Below are 15,578 nucleotides of genomic sequence, written 5' to 3' on the forward strand. Positions count from 1 at the left end.
GGAAATCATTACTGTAAAGGGATTAAAACATTACACATGTCCTTGATATGACCACAGGTGTCAATAAGTGTCAGATTAGTTACTGTCTCTTACAGAAGGAAGCGCGAGATGGAAACGTCACTTAAAATGTTACTTACATTTTCATTCCTCAGTATAAGGTTCAGGATGGCCTCTCGCTGTCTCATAGACTGGAAAGAAAGGGAAAGGATAGTAATGCAAAGAGGAAACGTGAACGTGTGCTATCACTTTGCTTTATAAACATGAAGTCTTACATAAACTCGAAAAGTTGCTTATCGATAAGAAAAAAAATGTTTTCTTCTAAAAATACTTTTAGGGCATAGACTTCACTTATATCAAAGGTAACTGTTAGGGGCATAAATGTCATACGGCCGCAACATAATATACTGTATATTCAGATGTGTAAGTAACATTGCTATAATTACACCTAAAATGATTATCATTTATAATACTGCTGAGTAATGAGCTCTATCATCCTTTCTAATTGATTGCACAACCCATACAATCCAACAACCATTATGGGGATTGCATAGGGCTCACGTGAAGTCACACGAGCCCAGAGCCCAATCACAGCTGACTTCTCTCTCCCCACCTTCAGATATATGAGTAATCAACAGGAAGTGAAAGCTCCGGCTGCCACCCACTTCCTGTTGATTACTCATACGTGTGAAGGCGGGGTGAGAGCAGCCGGCAGTGATTAGTTGCATGCAGTCACAACCTCACATGACCCCCGGGAGAGCGAGCATCGGCACTGCAGGAACTACGACGACACGGGAGGGGAGTATAAGCTTTTGTTATGGAGCCAAACATGGGGAATGAGAAGGGGTTGACCTAGAAGTGTTATTTCCATAACTAGAAAAAGCAATTCCCATTTGTCATCAAAAGGTGGAGATGGTAATAACCCTTGAAGTATTTACAACACTGGGAAACACTCACTGTGCCAGTTATGAGTGGCGGGTCAGCTAACCAAAAGGTGGATGGTAACTCAAGTGTCTTACTCAGTCAAGTTCCAATGTATGAGGGCATCAAAATAAATAAAACCACCCCACTGATTTAGGAGTTACCCTCCATGAGATGAATCCCATCTATCTAAGTAATTTATTACTTTCTCTATATCATTTTAGATTAGGTACCGGCTGATTGATGTGAAACCTCGTCGGCATTCTCCGCATTATTGCAGTGTCCAGGTCCTGGGGTCGGTTTGTGGCTCCCATTACAATGACCTATGCCAGAATGGAGGAAAACTTATGAGTAATATTGAGAACATGATATAGAGTTTGTTTTATGGGCATGAATAGCAAACAATATACATATAAACTAGAGTAGAGCAAAGAGATCCAAAGGACACTAGTTCAGCAACCACATAGTGACTGCTAGACCAGTACACTGCAAGCTTCCTACTACTCTCTGGCATCCACAGCTCCCAGGGAATGCCTGGCAAGTTTTAGTCTGGGGGACAAGCCCATACTAGTGGCTCACGAGTTGCCCGTGCCCATCTTTAGCCGGCTTCCCTGAGGCTGCTGCATATTAACAGCAAAGGTAGAAAGGCTTTAAGGGTTTGCAATTCTATATACATTATCGAGCTGTTAGCAACTGTTTGATCACTCAGAAGGACTAAGAATTAGTATTGTCATTTATTTTGCATTAGATGTAGTTGTGGCAGCGTAGTACAGTGCTATAACACCATAATATTTTATTATAACTAGTGGTTTGTCTCAGACACGGAAAATCAACATCCCAAATACAAATGCAGTAGACTACTACACCAAAGTAACCACTGAGTGGACTCAATACATCATAATTTTTATTTATAATATCTACACCAAAAGATCCAACACTTACTACATAGATACAGAAACAAGCTCACTACAAAGACACAGGAACAGAAACAAACTTGCTGCATAAATACGGGAAGAGAACTGAGCTTACTACATAAGTACGGGAACACACCCAAGCTAACTACTGTAAATATAAACACCATTAATTTAGTACATACATATGGGAAGACACCCAACCTTACTTTAAATATACTTGATCATAAGTGAGATTATTACACAAATACTGGAACAGAATTGGATATCAGGCACATAAGCATGTGACAATTTAATATTGTCCTCAAAGTTTTTGCCTTATTCAAATAGCATGTTTTCACACTCACTACCCTAATTAACACAACCAACCCATACATGGATGCACACTTATGATCACAAGCCGATCCCCTTTTTTTCCCCCCACTTCTCTCAGTTGATACTATAATGGCCGGGTAGTGATCCGCTTTATGGAAATTGAATAGATAACTTTACAGATTCCCAAACAGCTGACTAAGATTTTACACTCAAACTGTTCTGGCCACACGTATCCTCACAACACAATATTGTACACAGAGAACTCCAAACACATATGTAAACAATTCAGGGTTCAGACTGGTAAAGAGCTGCCAGAGCATACATACCCACCACAGACTACATACAATATCACCCCTGCAAAATGCGCTGTTCAAAAAAAATAAAAATAAAATTATTATTATTATATTATTAATAATAATAAAAATAACAAAAAATGTTAATTGTGGCTATTTACCAGAAAAAAAAAAAAAAAAAAAAGATAACTTCGATAAAGTGCTTGACCAAGTCTTGCACTCACATTAAGAATGAATGGATAGGAGGTACGCATGCTGTTAAAGAGAATTTTGTTTACTTACCGTAAATTCTTTTTCTTATAGTTCTGTATTGGGAGACCCAGACAATGGGTGTTTAGCTTCTGCCTCCGGAGGACACAAAGTACTACACTAAAAAGTGTAGCTCCTCCCTCTGAGCTTATACACCCCCTGGAGAACCAGATCTAACCAGTTTAGTGCAAAAGCTGAAGGAGAATAGCCACCCACAAGTAAAAACAGAGCAAGAACCGGAACAACCGGAGACTCTGTCCACGACAACAGCCGGTGATAACACGCGGAACAAGAAATTGCAAACAGGCAACAGGGAGGGAGCTGGGTCTCCCAATACGGAACTATAAGAAAAAGAATTTACGGTAAGTAAACAAAGAAGGGAATTTTGTTACTTACCGTAAATTCCTTTTCTTCTAGCTCCAATTGGGAGACCCAGACGATTGGGTGTATAGCTACTGCCTCCGGAGGCCACACAAAGCATTACACTAAAAAGTGTAAGGCCCCTCCCCTTCTGGCTATACACCCCCCGTGGGATCACGGGCTGATCAGTTTTAGTGCAAAAGCAAGAAGGAGGAAAGCCAATAACTGGTTAAACAAATTCAATCCGAAGGAACATCGGAGAACTGAAACCATTCAACATGAACAACATGTGTACCCGAACAAACCAAAAATCCCGAAGGAAACAGGGGCGGGTGCTGGGTCTCCCAATTGGAGCTAGAAGAAAAGGAATTTACGGTAAGTAACAAAATTCCCTTCTTCTTCGGCGCTCCATTGGGAGACCCAGACGATTGGGACGTCCAAAAGCAGTCCCTGTGTCGGTAAATGAATACCTCAAGTTTGGACTGTAAAAACAGCCCTTCCCTACATGGAGGCAACCTCCGCCTGCAGGACTCATCTACTTAGGCTGGCATCCGCCTAAGCGTAGGCATGCACCTGAAAATGCTTGGTGAAGGTGTGCAGACTCGACCAGGTAGCCGCCTGGCACACCTGCTGAGCCGTAGCCTGGTGCCGTAATGCCCAGGACGCACCCACGGCTCTGGTAGAATGGGCCTTCAGCCCTGATGGAACCGGAAGCCCAGTAGAACGGTAGGCTTCAAGGATTGGTTCCTTGATCCATCGAGCCAGGGTGGATTTTGCAGCCTGCGACCCCTTGCGCTGACCAGTGACAAGGACAAAGAGTGCATCCGAGCGGCGCAGGGGCGCCGTGCGGGAATGTAGATTCTGGGTGCTCTACACCAGATCCAACAATGCAAAGCCATTACATATCGATGAAATGGATAAAAGGAAGGTAAGGAGATATCCTGATTGTGATAAAAAGGGGATACCACCTTAGGGAGAAACTCTGGGATCGGGCGCAGCACTACCTTATCTTGGTGAACACCAGGAAGGGAGCTTTGGATGACCGCGCTGCTAGTTCGGACACTCTCCGAAGAGACGTGACCGCTACCAGAAAGGCCACTTTCTGTGAAAGTCGAGAAAGTGAAAACATCCCTCAGAGGCTCGAAGGGCGGCTCCTGGAGAGCAATTAATACCCTGTTCAGATCCCATGGGTCTAACGGCCTCTTGTACGGAGGGACAATGTGATAACCCCCCTGCAGGAACGTGCGTACCTGAGGAAGTCGTACTAGGCGCTTCTGAAAGAATACCGACAGCGCTGCGACTTGTCCTTTAAGGGAGCCGAGCGACAAACCTTTTCCCAATCCAGATGCAGGAAGGGAGGAAAAAGGAGACAATGCAAATGGCCAGGGAGACACTCCCTAAGCAGAGCACCAAGATAAGAATAACTTCCACGTCTTGTGGTAGATCTTGGCAGACGTCGGCTTCCTAGCCCGTCTCATGGTGGCAATGACGTCTTGAGATAATCCTGAAGACGCTAGGATCTCGGACTCGATGGCCACACAGTCAGGTTCAGGGCCGTAGAATTCAGTGGAAAAAAACGGCCCTTGGGACAGTAAGTCTGGCCGGTCTGAGAGTGCCCACGGTTGGCCGACCGTGAGATGCCACAGATCCGGGAACCACGACCTCCTCGGCCAGTCTGGGACGACGAGGATGGCGCGGCGGCAATCGGAGCTGAGCTTGCGTAGCACTCTGGGCAACAGTGCCAGAGGTGGAAACACATAGGGTAGCTGGAACTGCGACCAATCCTGAACTAAGGCGCCTGCCGCGAGAGCTCTTTGCTCGTGAGACCGCGCCATGAAAATCGGGACCTTGTTGTTGTGCCGAGACGCCATTAGGTCGACGTCCGGCATCCCCCAGCGGCTACAGATTTTCTGACACCATTCTGGGTGCAGAGGCCATTCCCCTGCGTCCATGCCCTGGCGACTGAGGAAGTCTGCTTCCCAATTTTCTACGCCCGGGATGTGAACTGCGGATATGGTGGATGCTCTGTCTCCCACCCACATCAGAATCCGCCGGATTGCCTGGTAGGCTTGGCGATGCGTGTTCCGCCTTGGTGGGTGATGTATGCCACCGCTGTGGAATTGTCCGACTGAATTCGGATCTGTTTTCCTTCCAGCCACTGCTGGAAGGCTTGCAGGGCAAGATACACTGCCCAGATTTCCAGAACATTGATCTGAAGGATGGACTCCTCTGAAGAGAGTCCTTGACCGTCTGAGAAGGGAGACGTTCCTGTCTAGGGACGTCGACTCCCCAACCCATTGGCAAAGCATGTCCCATTGAAGTGGACGCAGATGAAACTGCGCGAAAGTGACTGCCTCTGCATGAGGCGTCTTAAGGGGTATGACTGGCCTTGAAGGAGAGACTGCACCCCCGTCTGTAGTGAACGCTGCTTGTCCAGCGGAAGCTTCACTATCGCTGAGGGAGTGTGAAACTCCATGCCCAGATAGGTCAGCGATTGGGTCGGTGCCCGATTTAACCTTGAAAAGTTGATGATCCACCCGAAACTCTGGAGAGTCTCCAGCGCCACGTTCAGGCTGTGTTGGCATGCCTCTTGAGAGGGTGCCTTGACAAGTGGATCGTCCCAGTAAGGATCACAGAGTGACCCTGAGAGTGCAGGACTGCTCCCACTGCTGCCCTGAACTTGGTGAAAACCCGTAGGGCTGTCGCCAGACCGAAGGGCAGGGCTACGAACTGAAGATGCTCGTCTTCAATAACGAAACGTAGCAACCGCTGGTGCTCTGGAGCAATCGGCACGTGGAGATAAGCATCCTGATGTCTATTGATGCTAGGAAATCTCCTTGAGACATTGAGGCAATGACGGAGCGGAGGGTTACATCCGGAACCGCCTGGCCTTCACGTGCTTGGTGAGCAGTTTTAGGTCCAGAACGGAACGGAAAGAGCCACCCTTTTTTGGCACCCCAATCAGATTGGAGGAAAAAACCGTGTCTTGTTCCTGAAGAGGAACAGGGATTACCACTCCTTCTGCCTGCAGAAGAGCATCGGCTCGGTGGGGGGTTCTGAAGAATCGAGCCGGAGGACGAGAACAGAGCTCTATCCTGTACACGTGAGACACAATGTCTCTCACCCACCGGTCTGTGACCTGTGGCAGCTAAATGTCGCCAAGCGGGAGAGTCTGCCACCAACCGCGGATGCGGAGAGAGAGAGCTGAAAGTCATGAGGAGACCGCCTTGGTAGCGGTTCCTCCGGCTGCCTTCCTTGGGCGTGATTGAGCCCGGCCGGAATCTGAGCCCCTCTGAGCCTTTTGAGCCCTTTTGGACGAGGACAATTGGGACCTGCCCGAGCCTGGGAAGGACCGAAACCTCGACTGTCCCTCCAGGACAGCATTAGTAGGGTAAGTCGCAATGCAGACATTGCGAGGTTAAGGACACCACCTGCGGCACAGATGTACATGTGCTCAAGACCAGCTGCGCAAGACCAGCTGAAATAGCTTCGAGTGCCCATACGGCTGCGAATGCCGGAGCAACCGACACGCTGATAGCTTCACAGACAGATTTCAACCAGAGGTCCATCTGTCTGTCAATGGCATCTTTAAGTGAAGTCCCATCTCCACTGCAACTATGGATCTAGCCGCAAGCCTGGAGATTGGGGGATCCACCTTTGGACCCTGGGTCCAGCGCTTGACCACGTCAGGGGGAAGGGATAACGTGTATCCTTAATACGTTTGGAGAAAACGCTTATCTGGTAAGCGTGGTGTTTCTGAACTGCTTCTCTGAAGTCAGCGTGGCCAGAAAAGTACTCAATATACGCATGAGATACTGAAAAGGGATTTCTCCTGCTGTGAAGCTGACTCCTCCACTGGGGGAGCTGAGGGAGAAATATCCAACATTCCATTGATGGACGCTATAAGATCATTCACTATGGCGTCACCATCCGGTGTATCCGGATTGAGAGCGGTGTCAGGACCAAAGCCCTGATCAGCTACGTCTGCCTCATCATACAGAGAGTCCTCTGCTGGGACCCTGACCAGTGATGAAGCCGAGTGCCGCACCCAGCGAGCTAGCTTAGGCTGTCTGGGACTGTCGTCCGTGTCAGAGCCTTCACCCTGGAATGCCTGGGACCCCCCCGGAGCACTGATTATGTTCCAAATGAGGGTGGCCAGGGAGCATTAATCAAGATTGCCCATGGCCTGTCTGGACTGCAAAGTCTCTATCCCATGACAATCTATCAGCCGAAACTGCAACTCCGTCCCTGTCCCTGGACAGGGTTCACAGGTGGTTCCTTTGGCCACCTCTAGTAGAGACCCCGGCTGACCAAGTGCTACAGGGGAGCATTGCACACAATGGGGGTCAGTGGAACCTGCCGGTGGAACAGTATCACATGCAGTAAAAGCAGCATAGAAAGCCTGTGTTGCTTTTTTGCTGCTGTATTCTAGCCATCTATGCAATGTATAGCATACAAGCATAAGTACAAATGAACACTTCAGCACATGCAATACAAGCAGCATAGAAAGCCTGTGCCTTGGCACCCTGCTTTTTTGCTGCTGTTGTCCAGCCATCTAGGAGAATATAGCCAAGAGTAGCGACCGTACAGTGCAATGTATAGCATACAAGCATAAGTACAAATGAACACTTCAGCACATGCAATACAAGCAGCCTATAAAGCCTGTGCCTTGGCACCCATGCTTTTTTGCTGCTGTTGTCCAGCCATCTAGGAGAATATAGCCAAGAGTAGCGACCGTACAGTGCAATGTATAGCATGCAAGCATAAGTACAAATGAACACTTCAGCACATGCAATACAAGCAGCATAGAAAACCTGTGCCTTAGCACCCTTGCTTTTTTGCTGCTGTTATCTCGCCATCTAGGAGGGCATATAGCCAAAAATAGCGACCTACAGTGCAGTGTATAGCATACAAGCATAAAATACAAATGGACACTTCGGTATTTAGTGGGGTCAGCACTTCAGGTGCTGCTTACCGCCCGCCTATAACGCGGGTGTGTGGTCGCCAGAGCCCTGTGACTGGTTGCCCAGAGCATGTCTCCGTTCCCCAGCTCGGACTGCGTGCAGGAATGGCTGCCGGCGTCCTGTGAAGAGGGGCGGGCCGTGGGCGTGCCCCAGACAAGAGCGGGAAACTGGCGTCCCACTGTGTCCAGTGAAGGGGGCTGGAGAATGCAAAGCAGACTCCAGCCCTCGGCGCTGACTGTCTGTACAGCGTCCCGCCTCTCCCCTGACTGGCAGGGCTGGAGGCGGGAACGAAACGAAAACTAGGCCGCAAAGCCGGGGACTCGAGTAATAAGCGCGGCCGTCCATGTGCATGGCCAGCGCGGAAGTCCCCGGCGCACCACAAGTCCCAGCCGCGCCACAATGTAAAAAACACCCAGCAGCGGCCGGCGCGGCAGTTCCCAATACATAAAGTCACTCAGCAAAGCTGTAGTGAATAATAGCACGAGCGCTCCGCGCTGTTGCCCCCGGCGCACTAACACTCCCAGCAATGCTGGTGTGTGTGTGCGCGCTTGCCCGGGGACACAGAGTACCTTAATGTAGCAGGGCCTGTCCCTGACGATACTCAGCTCCATATCCAGCAGGTTCTCTGGGTCTGTGGATGGAGCCCGGTCTCAGTGCCTGGAGACCTGTAAGATCCCACTTCGCCCAGAGCCCTGAGGGGGGATGGGGAAGGAAAACAGCATGTGGGCTCCAGCCTCCGTACCCGCAATGGGTACCTCAACCTTAACAAACACCCGACAAAAGTGGGGTGAGAAGGGAGCATGCTGGGGGCCCCATATGGGCCCACTTTTCTTCCAACCGACAGTCAGCAGCTGCTGCTGACTAAAAACAGTGGAGCTATGCGTGGATGTCTGACCTCCTTCGCACAAAGCTTGAAAACTGATCAGCCCGTGATCCCACGGGGGGTGTATAGCCAGAAGGGGAGGGGCCTTACACATTTTAGTGTAATGCTTTGTGTGGCCTCCGGAGGCAGTAGCTATACACCCAATCGTCTGGGTCTCCCAATGGAGCGCCGAAGAAATTCTCTTTTTCTTTATCGTTCCTATGGGAGACCCAGACATTGGGATGTCTCAAAGCAGTCCATGGGTGGGAAATAAACAGAAAACTAAGAAGTAGGCAGAACCTAACTTCACAAATGGGCGACAGCCGCCTGAAGGATGCGTCTGCCCAAGCTCGCATCTGCCGAAGCATGAGCATGCACTTGGTAGTGCTTTGAAAAGGTATGCAGGCTAGTCCAAGTGGCAGCCTGACAGACTTGTTGAGCCGTAGCCTGGTGCCTGAAAGCCCAAGAGGCACCGACAGCTCTGGTCGAGTGTGCCTTGATCCCCGGCGGGGGAGGCACCTGAGAACACTGGTAGGCATCCGAAATGGTCGACCTAATCCAACGGGCTAAGGTCGGCTTAGAAGCAGAGAGGCCCTTGCGCCGACCTGTGGTTAGCATAAAAAGAGAGGTGCACCGCCTAAGAGCAGCGGTGCGAGACACATAGATCCGGAGAGCACGCACCAGATCCAGAGTATGCAACGCTTTTTCAAAGCGATGAACAGGAGCCGGACAAAAGGAAGGAAGGGTAATGTCCTGGTTAAGGTGGAAAGGAGAGACCACCTTAGGAAGAAAGTCCGGAGTCGGACAGAGAACCAACTTACCTTGATGAAAAACCAAAAAAGGTGACTCCGAAGAGAGCGCAGTCAAATCGAAGACTCTCCTGAGGGAAGTTATGGCCACTAGAAAGACCACTTTCTGTGAAAGACGAAACAAGGAAACCTCCCTAAGAGGCTCAAAGGGGGGTTTCTGCAAAACCGTGAGAACCTAATTGAGGTCCCAGGTATCCAAGGGCCGCCGGTAAGGTGGAATGATGTGAGACGCGCCCTGCATGAAGGTGCGGACCTGAGCCAGCCGGGCGATACGCCGCTGGAACAGTACTGACAGAGCCGAGACTTGTCCCTTGAGAGAGTTGAGGGACAGTCCCAGCTGCAGACCGGACTGTAGAAAGGACAAAGGCCAAGGAGGATGGCCGGAAGAGCGACACCAGGACAGGAAAATTTTCCAAGTCCTGTGATAGATCTTGGCGGAGGAAGACTTACGGGCCTGAGTCATAGTGGAGATGACTTCAGGAGGGATACCAGAAGCCGTCAAGATCCAGGACTCAAGAGCCATGCCGTCAATCTGAGAGCCGCAGAATTTTGGCGGAAAAACGGACCTTGTGAGAGAAGGTCTGGACGGTCCGGAAGATGCCAAGGCACCTCTACGGACAGATGGAGCAGGTCTGGGTACCAAGCTCGCCTGGGCCAGTCCGGAGCAATGAGGATGACTCGACTGCCCTCCATTCTGATCTTGCGCAGGACTCTGGGCAAGAGAGCTAGAGGGGGAAACACGTAGGACAGACGAAACTGGGACCAGTCTTGAACCAGAGCGTCCGCGGCGAATGCCTGAGGATCGTGGGAGCGAGCCACGTAAACGGGAACTTTGTTGTTGTGACGGGATGCCATTAGGTCCACGTCCGGAGTGCCCCATTTGCGGCAGATTGACTGAAAAACTGCCGGATGCAGGGACCACTCGCCACTGTCCACGGTTTGACGGCTGAGATAAAATCTGCCTCCCAGTTTTCCACGCCTGGAATGTGGACTGCGGATATGGTGGACTTGGAGTCCTCCGCCCATTGAAGGATACGTTGTACCTCCAACATTGCCAGGCGGCTGCGAGTCCGGCCTTGGTGATTGATGTAGGCAACCGCTGTCGCGTTGTCTGACTGTACTCGGATGTGCTTGCCCGCCAACAGGTGGTGAAAAGCTAGGAGAGCCAGAAGCACGGCTCTGGTTTCCAGCACATTGATCGAAAGAGCTGACTCGGACGGAGTCCAAGTGCCTTGCGCTCGGTGGTGGAGACAAACCGCTCCCCAGCCGGAAAGACTGGCATCCGTGGTGAGGATCACCCAGGACGGGGCCAGAAAGGAGCGCCCCGAGACAGAGAGAGGGGCCGAAGCCACCACTGAAGAGAGCTCCTGGCCTGTGGCGACAGAGCCACTAACCTGTGCAAGGAGGAAGGCCGCTTGTCCCAACAGCGGAGAATGTCCAGCTGCAGGGGACGCAGATGGAACTGGGCGAAGGGAACAGCCTCCATTGATGCCACCATCTGACCCAGCACCTGCATCAGGCGCCTGAGAGAATAACGGCGGGGCCTCAGCAGAGAGCGCACCGCCAGTTGGAGGGACTGCTGTTTGACTAAGGGCAACTTCACAAGTGCCGACAGAGTTTCGAACTGCATCCCTAGGTACGTGAGACTGGGTCGGAGTCCGAGTGAATTTGGGAAGATTGACAAGCCACCCGAATTGGGCTAGAGTGGAGAGAGTGAGCGAGACACTCCGCTGACAGTCTGCGCTGGATGAAGCCTTGACTAGAAGGTCGTCCAGGTAAGGAATCACTGCCAACCCCTGGAGGTGCAGAACCGCAATCACTGCTGCCATGACCTTGGTGAATACCCGACGGGCCGTGGCTAACCCGAAGGAGAGACACGAATTGGAAATGTTCCTCTCCGATTGCAAAACGTAGCCAACGCTGGTGTGAAACTGCAATTGGCACATGCAGATAGGCATCTCTGATGTCGATGGATGCCAGGAAATCCCCTTGGGTCATTGAGGCAATGACTGATCGCAGAGACTCCATGCGAAAATGCTGCACCTGAACATGCTTGTTGAGAAGCTTGAGATCCAGGATGGGCCGGAAGGAACCGTCCTTCTTGGGCACTAGGAAGAGATTTGAGTAGAAACCTCTGAACCGTTCCCGGGCGGGAACCGGCACAATTACTCAGTTGGCCTGCAAGGATGCCACGGCCTGAGAGAAGGCGGCGGCCTTGGAGCAGGGGGGAGTTGAGAGAAAAAATCTGTTTGGCGGGCTGGAAGAGAATTCTATCCTGTAGCCGTGGGAGATGATATCCCGCACCCACTGATCAGAGACGTGTTGAAACCACGCGTCGCCAAAGTGGGAGAGCCTGCCACCGACTAAGGATGTTGCTGGAGCGGGCAGATAGTCACGAGGATTCTGCCTTGGCGGCAGCACCTCCTGCGGTCTTTTGTGGACGCGCTTTTGGGCGCCAGTTGGATTTCTGGTCCTTGGCTGAGTTAGTGGACGAGGCCGAGGGCTTAGAGGACGACCAGTTGGAGGAACGAAAGGAACGAAACCTCGACTGATTCCTGCCCTGGACAGGTTTCCTAGTTTTGGTTTGTGGCATGGAAGTACTCTTCCCGCCAGTAGCTTCCTTAATAATTTCATCCAGCTGTTCACCGAACAGCCGGGACCCAGCAAAAGGGAGCCCAGCATGGTACTTCTTTGAAGAAGCATCTGCCTTCCACTCTCGAAGCCACAAGATCCTGCGGATAGCGAGGGAATTAGCCGAAGCCACCGCAGTGCGGTGAGAAGCCTCCAGCATGGCAGACATGGCATAGGATGAAAAAGCTGAAGCTTGGGAAGTCAAGGAAACCATTTCGGGCATAGATTCCCTAGAGAGGGAATGCATCTCCTCTAGAGAAGCAGATATGGCTTTGAGAGCCCACACTGCTGCAAAAGTCGGGGAGAACGAGGCCCCTGCCGCTTCATATACAGATTTGGCCAGAAGGTCAATCTGGCGGTCAGTGGAATCCTTAAGAGAGGTGCCATCAGCCACCGATACAACGGTCCGGGCTGAGAGTCTAGACACCGAGGGGTCTACCTTTGGGGAGTGAGCCCACTCCTTGACCACCTCAGGTGGAAAGGGAAAACGGTCATCAGAACCACGCTTTGGGAAGAGTTTGTCAGGACAGGCCCTGGGCTTGGTCACAGCGGCCTGAAAACTGGAGTGGTTAAAGAACACACTCTTTGCCCTTTTAGGCGAGGTAAACTGTTGCTTTTCTGCCAGAGAGGGTTGTTCCTCTGATACTGGCGGATTGAGATCCAGTACAGAATTAATGGACGCAATCAAATCACTAACATCTGAGTCACTTTCGGACAGATCAATGGGGTATATGGAGTTAGCCTCCGAGCCCCCAGTAAAGGCATCCTCCTCGTCCTGCGAGTCAGCTCCTGAATCAGAGCCGCGGGACGAGGAAGGAGAGGGAACCCTGTGTCTCTTCTTAGAAGGACGGGGTCTGGGACCAGATGATGAATCCTCTGTGAGCTCCGGTCCTGAGAGACCCCTAGCAGCAGAGGCACTCTGTGAAGGGGGCTGATGCATATTCAGCAAGGTCTTGGACAGAAGTCCCATGGACTCAGCAAAGGACTGGGAGATAGACCTAGAAAAGGATTCTACCCAAGCCGGGGGTTCAGCCACAGGAGCAGGAGCAGCTTGAGAGACCACTGGGAGTGAGACTCCAGGCTGAGGCACCGTCAGGTTAGAGCAGGCATCACAATGTGGATAGGTGCTCGGTTCAGGCAGTATGAGCTTACATGCAGTGCATACTGAATACAGCTTTGGAGCCTTGCTCCTCGTGTGAGACATGCTGCTGGAGTGGGGGCTCTGCCAGAGAATGACCCCCAGAGAGTATATACAGAGGTCCACAACCACAGGTTGTGGCTTACCAGACCGCTGGAGCGGTGTTGTGTGCCCTCCAGATCCCGAAGCCCGGACCCCAAGCACCTCAGCAGAGATGCTGCAGACTAGCGCCAATGACTGATCGCAGGGGAACGCTGAGAAAATGGCCGCCGGAGCGAAGAGAGGGGGCGGGACTTGCTTAAGGAGCGGGATCTGGAGGGCCATAGAGACCTACAGGGGAGGGGACATACACTGCAGTGAGGAGTGTCCCTCCCCTGTGCAGAACGGCCGCCGGGCGGAGCACAGCCTGTCCCTCTGCATGAATGACATGCGAGGGCAGAGAAACCGAAACTAGGCCTCCGGTGAAGCCGGGGCCTAAATTTGAGCGGTGCGGCCGGCGCGCAGGCACCATCGGCGCGGTTCTCAGGCGACAGCCAGAGAACCCGCCGGAAATGTCATAAAACACAGTCAGCACACTCTCCCACAACAATAAAGTACAGGGACCCCCAATATATAAACGTCTCAGGTACTTAGCTTGCTGAGACGCAGGGTTCCAAGTCCCTGGGGAGGAGTGCTCCGGTCCAGCAGGATCCTGAAGGGCTGCGGATGGAGACCGGTCTCCTGCCAGGCATGGAGAACCGTACTGGCTCCCACTTCAAGCCAGAGCCCAGGAGGGATGGTGAAGGAGCAAGGCATGTAAGGCTCCAGCCTTGGAAATCAACCTTAACAACACCGCCGACATAGTGGGGTGAGAAGGGACATGCCGGGGGTCCAGACTTGGACCCGCTTTTCTTCAAACTCTTTCCAAAAATCAAATGAGAATGCATGTGTGGATGTATGCCTCCTGAACACAAAGCGATAAACTGGTTAGATCTGGTTCTCCAGGGGGTGTATAAGCTCAGAGGGTGGAGCTACACTTTTAAGTGTAGTACTTTGTGTGTCCTCCGGAGGCAGAAGCTAAACACCCATTGTCTGGGTCTCCTATAGGAACGATAAAGAAAGGAGGTTTCCGGGATTAATTATTTTACTATGGATCTAAAGACTAAGTACCCATCTGTTCTACCCAGCGCCGCCTCAGAACAACAATGGACCTCAGTTCTTCAAGGTTGCTCTGGTTTATGGGGTTTGATTGCTGCCAACGTCATGCTGATTGACAGCAGGCTCCACGAAATTAAGCAGCTGTCAGTAAACATGACATTTGCAGTCACGCCCTGTCAACCCAACAGAGGAAGAGAAGCTGCTGCTCTGTCATCGTGATGTCAGTGGAAGCCGCAGAATCGCCAGCAGTAGCAGTCTCTGATTGCTCTGTGCCAGCGGAGATCAGTGGTGGGCAGGACGGGCCGGTAGTTAACAGACATCTGCCTGTTAGTTCTTAGACCCATGGTAAAAAACAAAATAGTTCTAGATAACCCCTTTAATCAGCTCCACAAAGGTCTCAGTCATTCAAAGACAATCACCATATTCTCCTAACTATAATGTTTCTATATTTCTGTTGACAGTCATGTGAGAGCTCGATTTTTGCGACATGAATTGATCTTTGTATTGGTACCACTTAGGGCACATATGTTTATGATCGCTGTCTATACTGATATTTGGGCTGCAGAATGAACACAAACCAACAAATTAGAAGGGTTTATGCCATTCATCAGGTGGTAAAAGCGTTAGGGCAGCTTTATTCTTGGGGCCAGTATAATTACAGCAATACCAGGTTTATATAATTTTTATTAATGTTTTGCCGTTTTTAAACAGCATAACGAATTTTATAGAAAAAGTATTGTTTTTGCATCTCTATTCTCAGGGCGATTGCTTTTTTATTTTTTCCACTGATGGAGCCGTACGGCTGTTTGTTTTTTGCAGGACAAGATGTTTTCAGGGATACAATTTTATTTACATTTGCCTTTTTGATAACGTTTTATATTTACCTTTGATTTCAGAATTATGATGAAAAAGCATAATTTTTTGCCACGTTATTTATGATGTTAACTGTAGGAGCTAAATAGTATGAGTTTAATAGATCGTGACATTCTGG

At 50.6% G+C, this 15,578-nt stretch overlaps 1 protein-coding gene across 2 annotated transcripts in view; it reads right to left on the reverse strand.

Moving 5' to 3' along the window:
• The window catches only part of ATAD1 (ATPase family AAA domain containing 1), a 64,807-nt gene that overhangs the window by 17,762 nt on the left and 31,467 nt on the right, over positions 1-15,578 (reverse strand). For both annotated transcript variants that reach the window (XM_075348733.1, XM_075348734.1), the window contains exons 7-8: positions 1,152-1,241; positions 138-188 (exon numbers count right to left, since the gene is read on the reverse strand). In XM_075348733.1, the coding sequence (XP_075204848.1) occupies positions 138-188; positions 1,152-1,241 (141 nt within the window). The remainder of the gene's footprint in view (positions 1-137; positions 189-1,151; positions 1,242-15,578) is intronic.

The sequence above is a fragment of the Anomaloglossus baeobatrachus genome, chromosome 5 (assembly GCF_048569485.1).
Source record: "Anomaloglossus baeobatrachus isolate aAnoBae1 chromosome 5, aAnoBae1.hap1, whole genome shotgun sequence".
Classification (NCBI taxonomy): domain Eukaryota; kingdom Metazoa; phylum Chordata; class Amphibia; order Anura; family Aromobatidae; genus Anomaloglossus; species Anomaloglossus baeobatrachus.